Here is a 6,000-nt window from a genome sequence, read left to right as displayed (position 1 = left end):
CTGTCCCACCTGCTTGTGAAGATGTTTACTGGCTGTTTGGTGACTTGGTCAGCGAAAACGCATCTGATTTCCCATAAGTCATTGCAAGAACACGCATAAATCGTTCTCCGTCCTCGCGGTCTCGCAAGACCGTTCTCGCAAGACGCTTGGCAAGAACGTTCTTCTCAAGAACGCAAGTACGTTCTTAGCGTTCTTCGGATTGATAAACAGCCACTGTTACTGTGATTTTACAGTTTATTCAGTGGTATCAACGAGGAATGTCCTTGCTGTCCATGTTTAGTTCTGGTATGTATTTCATTGTGAGTTACTATTCAAGCGAGTTGTGGTCTTCCTTGAGTTTCAGATAAGAATCCCTTCAGTTGCCTAATAGGTAAAATATTACATCCTTGTCAAACAGGAAGCAGCAAGAATGTAATTGTTTTGTAATGCAAACAAGGAAACTTTCTCAGGAGTGACAAAGCTTTCCAGGCATAACATGTTGGCATGACGACAATGAATGCCTGGGGCTGCTGGGAATCATCATCACTAATATGAGAAAGTAACACCATATTACAAGACATTTATGCTCATTCGAGGTGAATTAAACAGCTAAAAGTGCTATTCTTACATTGTGTAAAACTTAAGAAGAATTAGTAGAAGTATCTGAAGTAGAACCCTAATAGTGTTCTACACAGACATTAGACTGTGTATAGTATTAAACATGAAAGGTAACTGACCTTGTTGTTTTGCCAATTCCAAACCTGCAGTTTATGGAAGCAAATTGTTACCAAAATTGCATTTCCAGAAATGCATTTGCATTTTAAGAATGTGGCTGCATTATTTGACTCATAAATGAAATTAGTAATCAATCATCCTATTTGCATTTTAATTTTCTTCTTCAAGAGTGCTCAATCTTTCACTTAATTAAAATGAAAAAGAAATAGACATTTGAGATTTAATTTTCAAAACATGCCCCAGCAAATAGATACCAAAATTCAATTTGAAATGTAAAATTTGAAAATTAAAGAACGTGGCTGCAAAATCGTGACCACAATTCAAATTCAAATGCATTTCCAGAAATGCATTTTCATTTTCAAGAACGTGGCTGCAAAATCGTGACCACAATTCAAATTCAAATGCATTTCCAGAAATGCATTTTCATTTTAAGAACGTGGCTGCAAAATCGTGACCACAATTCAAATTCAAATGCATTTCCAGAAATGCATTTTCATTTTAAGAACGTGGCTGTAAAATCGTGACCACAATTCAAATTCAAATGCATTTGCAGAAATGCAAAATGAACGAAAAAGCATTCTGAGCGGCGCAGCAGAGTGACGTCAGTAGCCGCTCTTCTTCAGCTCCCTGCTGACCGAGCTATCCATCTTGTTCGGTAGGGGGCGGTGTGCACATCTGCATTGCATTACATTGCAAATGTGCCGGGAAATTGATTGAATTGCCGGGTCTTTAGAGCAGCGTTCCCCAACCGGTGCCAACCGGTCCGCGGACCGGTACCGGTCCGTGGGTCATTTCGTACCGGGCCGCACAAAAAAATAATTAATAACATTATTTCCTTTTAATTGATTATCAGAGTCTGAAAGACGTTTTATTCTGAAAAATGACCTGATTCTCTCCTTCTCTGCGGGCCTTTTCCCCTGAGCAAAAAAGCTCTGCAAAGACGTGCGTTTACTAATTTTTTAGCAAGTTTGTGGGCTTTATTGAACGGTATTATGCGCGTCTCTTCCTCTTGACACATGACAAGTGATATTTACCACTCAATGAAGCCTGTTTGAGACAACAACTCTATCGGTGTTTTGGATGAAGGCTATCCTGAGATCGCCACTAAAGCACTGAAAACCCTGCTTCCATTTCCAACATCAAGCGGGATTATCTGCCGTGACAGCAATCAAACAAAATTTTGGAATAGGCCTGAACTGGATATAAGGAACGCACTTCGGGTGTCACTGTCGTAGCTTATAGTCCTAAGGTTGCTCTAAGCGGCCCTATCGTCCGGAGGACGTACGATAGGGCCGCTTTCTGAACCTGGCGATGGTATCGGAGGGGCGTTGCTGTCTATGGTCACTCTTTGAATGCCCAGGTGTGTCCCGACTTCGTGCCGTTGTCTCTCTTCCGCGTCTCACTCTCACTCCAGCTCTGGTACCTCTTCTGTGCCTTCGTATCTCCACAGGAATATTGAGCAGGGGAGCGCTCGCAGCCTGGCATCTAGGAGCGTCTCTCTAGAGTAGCGCGCAGCATTAGGCTTCAAGCAAGTTGTGGTCAGAACCACAAATATTTTAAACTCATCAATGCATTGCAACAAGCCTGATGTCTGCACTGCTCGAGATTGATGTTGAATGAGGACGTGTGCTTCGGTTCAACTAAACAATCAATAAGAATGCCCAACTGAACTCAATGATAAAGAATGACAGGCATATGAGTTCAGTTGCCTATGCAGTTTCCGTTTGTGAGTATCGACATATTATTTGTGTTATCTGAGCTTGTCCTGCAGAGGGAGCCACAATCCTTACAGTTGCCGGTGATGAAAGAGGTTAATTCATTGAGCAAAGGTGGTAGTGCTAGCGGCACTAGGGTGTGAGCTCGGATGAAAATAAATGGGGTCTTAATGGCGTTTACACTTCACGGCGTGCATTAGCCTAATTCCGACGCCCAGAGTCTGTCATAAAACAACATGGTAATGAGAAAGAGCTAAGCAATAATACGAAAATGACACCCTTCTTGTGTATACTGTCACGTATGTAAAGTGTTCATTTAGCAGCCGCTTTTATCCAAAGCGATGTTCATTCGGAGCAATTTGACCCTGCGACCACCTATTGATCGGCGGTCAAGTGCTCTTGCCACTGAGCTTTTTCTGTCTAATCAGTTTATTAGAGACGAGACGAGACACTGCTGATAATGTTGCAATTAAAAATTAGGCCTATTTGTATGTGTTGCCTACGGACTTGCAAAGATGCTCACCGTGCAGCCTTCAAAAGCGGGACAGAGTAAGATACTTCACGTCACATCGACGCGGTCAGTGACGAACTCTCCGCAGGCTCCTCCTCGCCTCACCTTCGACTCCTCAATATTTTTTTCCATCATAAAACAGAGCCGCCCCCATCAGGACCACTGGGATGACACCCATGTAACAAAGACTGATAGAACAACAACTTCTGTCAACTCGATTAGGCTACCCATCTTTCTTTGAATCAAACGGAGAACTTGTTTTGAATTGTATACGTAGCACGCGCTCTTGGGTGCTTAACTTGAGTGAGGAGAGAGACCCAGCAAGATTCTTATTCAACAAGCCAACCAACTGCAGTTCAGTGAACATTTTCCCGACTTTCCCCTATGTCCCGAAAATCGAGCGATAATGACTATAATCTTCGTAGTATGAGCAATCTTATGGGTGAGAAGAGGAAGAAACCGAACGATGGAGGGGAGCGGAGCCTCATCAAGGCTCCATCGAACGCGAGCATCAACAGCCAAGCTGCCTCTGCAGTTAACACAGCTTCCGCCGCCGCTTCTACCGGAGACTTGGAGAGAGCCGCCCGTAAACAGTTCCAGCAAGATGTTACACCTGCGTTTGTTTACGTTCTGGCAGTGTTCTCTGCACTTGGGGGCTTTCTGTTCGGCTATGACACCGGGGTGATCTCGGGTGCAATGCTCTTGCTGAAGAGAGAGATGAATCTCAGCGCTCTTTGGCAAGAGGTGCTCATCTCCAGTACTGTGGCAGCGGCCGCGCTCTCAGCACTAGCAGGCGGCTTCTTGAACGGAGTTTTCGGGCGCAGGGTCTGCATTCTGTTGGCAAGCTTCGTTTTCACTACGGGAGGGATAGTGCTCAGTGCGGCTCCCAACAGAGAAGTACTCCTTGTCGGCCGTCTGATTGTCGGAGTCGGACTTGGTAAGGTTTTCGAGTTTATAGCTGATATCTTAACATGGTTGTGTGACAGGTTGTCTATTCGTCGTTACTCTTGTTCAAGCTCCGACAACAATAACAAAACAAACATTTACAAAGTTTTACAAAATTTAAAAAAGCCAAACTCACTTTTTACCCAACCCACTTTCTCCTTTCCTCCCGTCCCCTCTCATTTCCTTTCATCCCATCTCATCCTTTCTCCTCCTCTCCCCGTCTCTTCGCTCCTTTCACTCTATCTCACCCTCTCCTCCCCTGCTGCTTCCATCTCAGACCTCCGTAAGGTTTCACGCTGTTAAGCATTCAATCTGAATTCAGTGTACGAATTGTATTTATAGTCGCTACACTTAGGCATGACTCACACCCTTGTCGCTGTCTTTGATTGGCAATGAAGATTGGTGTTCTACGGTACGTAGTCATGGATTAGGCCTTGTGCCTGAGAGCAACAGCTTGCGGAGGAATACAAACTGGCGGGCAGGCAGGCTATTGACAGCTTCTACCCTGCAGTTTACTGTGTAAAGCCTCGAGTTAGCGACAGAGCGGCAGGTGGCTTTTTAGAATGGCAGCGTTTACTGCGCTACTCAAACGGAGAAGTGATAACACATAACTACAGTGTAAGGACAATGCACCACATAACGCATAACTTACAGAGCTACTGCATGTGTGGTAAAGTTTGTGCGGAACAGCGCTTGTGTGCCTTCTTTGGTTTAGTGGTTGGTCTTTGTTGTTTAATGCAGATGGTTTGTGGTTTGATTCCCTCCTCAGCACCTGTAACATATGCTTAGACTGTAACACATGAAGAATGTATTCAGTGGGTGAGCAGAAGGCTTTCAGATATGACAGGGTAGCCCCTAAGCAGGCTCAGCCAATGGCATAATGTGCTGAATATTAAATGAAAGTCAGCAGGAATGTTAGCCTCATACAGTTTGTATTTCGTCTCACACCTGTTCTTCAGTCGGGGGTAACCCATAGACATACAAATGAACTTTGTTGAGTCACCGTTACTTTGAGCTGTGGCAGCCACAGCAGGTAACTAATGGCTTTGGCTGTGGGTGATGACTGTAACGGTGATATAATTTCAAACCCTTTAACTTTCTCCTTTCCGTGTGACCTTCAGTACATGACATGGACCACTGCTGTCATAATTAAACCCCTCTCCCATCCCAATTAGTCAACAGAAGCGCTAATGAGCAGAGCTGTATCTTCAGAGTGTGGACAGCTCTAGCCTGACACACCGCACATCCAGTCCCATCAACGTGATGGCTGGACCTCATAACCGAGTTGCTTAGCATTTCTGGCAATGGTAAAGGTCATCACAGCTGTTTGTCAGAAGAGGAGAAGATTCTGTACCTTTTACGTCTGATCTTTTCCCTGTGAGCCTCTGGTTTGGTCCACACCCCTCCAATTACAGCTGGGGGTGGGAGGGGCTTGTCAGGGGGGTGGGGACCAGGAAGGATTGGAAGGCTGTTAGTGTATGAATCAGTCAGAGGGCTTATTGACAGGTATTCACTGCCTGAAATACATTTTCTCGTCCTCGTTCAATCATCTTCATCATGAGATTGCCTCGTGTAGGCCAGGTTAACAAGGCCCCAGTCACAGATTTTTCTCAAAGAGAAAAGCACATAAACAAATTAAGTGATGAGCCTTTTCAAAGGATGATTGAATGCTCTTGCCTAGAGTGCTGACAGCAGGCAGACAGTGCAAGGCAGTACAGCCAGAACAGGCGCTCAATTGGCCTGTTTGTGTGTGTCTATAGTGTGTGGAGGGCTGCTGTCCAAGGTGCTGAAAGGACCGGCAACTAGAGGGTCTGATTCAGGGGCTGGGGCTGGGGCTGGGGCTGTGGCTGGGGATGGCGCTGAGGCTGGGGATGAAGCTGAAACTGGGGCTGGGGCTGGGGCTGGGACCAAAGCTGACAGAATGACAATGAATCACCCAAAGAAAAAGAGAAACAATTTGTGACAAAGGAATGTTGTACATCATTCAGAGAAATCAAAGTAATTTTAGACCTTGAAATTTTATGTGTGTGTGACAGAAAGATAGTGTGTGTGTGAGAGAGAGATAGAGAAAACAGAATAGCTAAACGTTTCAATAGTGTTCTGCCATGAACAGAA

At 44.9% G+C, this 6,000-nt stretch overlaps 1 protein-coding gene across 1 annotated transcript in view; it reads left to right on the top strand.

The window, feature by feature from the left end:
• The first annotated feature begins 3,094 nt into the window (after positions 1 to 3,094).
• LOC134037366 (proton myo-inositol cotransporter-like) overlaps positions 3,095 to 6,000 on the top strand; it is a 28,325-nt gene continuing 25,419 nt past the window's right edge. The window contains exon 1 of the mRNA XM_062482588.1: positions 3,095 to 3,877. Within this exon, the coding sequence (XP_062338572.1) occupies positions 3,325 to 3,877 (553 nt within the window). The 5' untranslated portion in view covers positions 3,095 to 3,324. The remainder of the gene's footprint in view (positions 3,878 to 6,000) is intronic.

This window comes from Osmerus eperlanus, chromosome 17 (assembly GCF_963692335.1).
Source record: "Osmerus eperlanus chromosome 17, fOsmEpe2.1, whole genome shotgun sequence".
Taxonomy (NCBI): domain Eukaryota; kingdom Metazoa; phylum Chordata; class Actinopteri; order Osmeriformes; family Osmeridae; genus Osmerus; species Osmerus eperlanus.
This window is presented reverse-complemented; position numbering and strand designations above follow the sequence as displayed.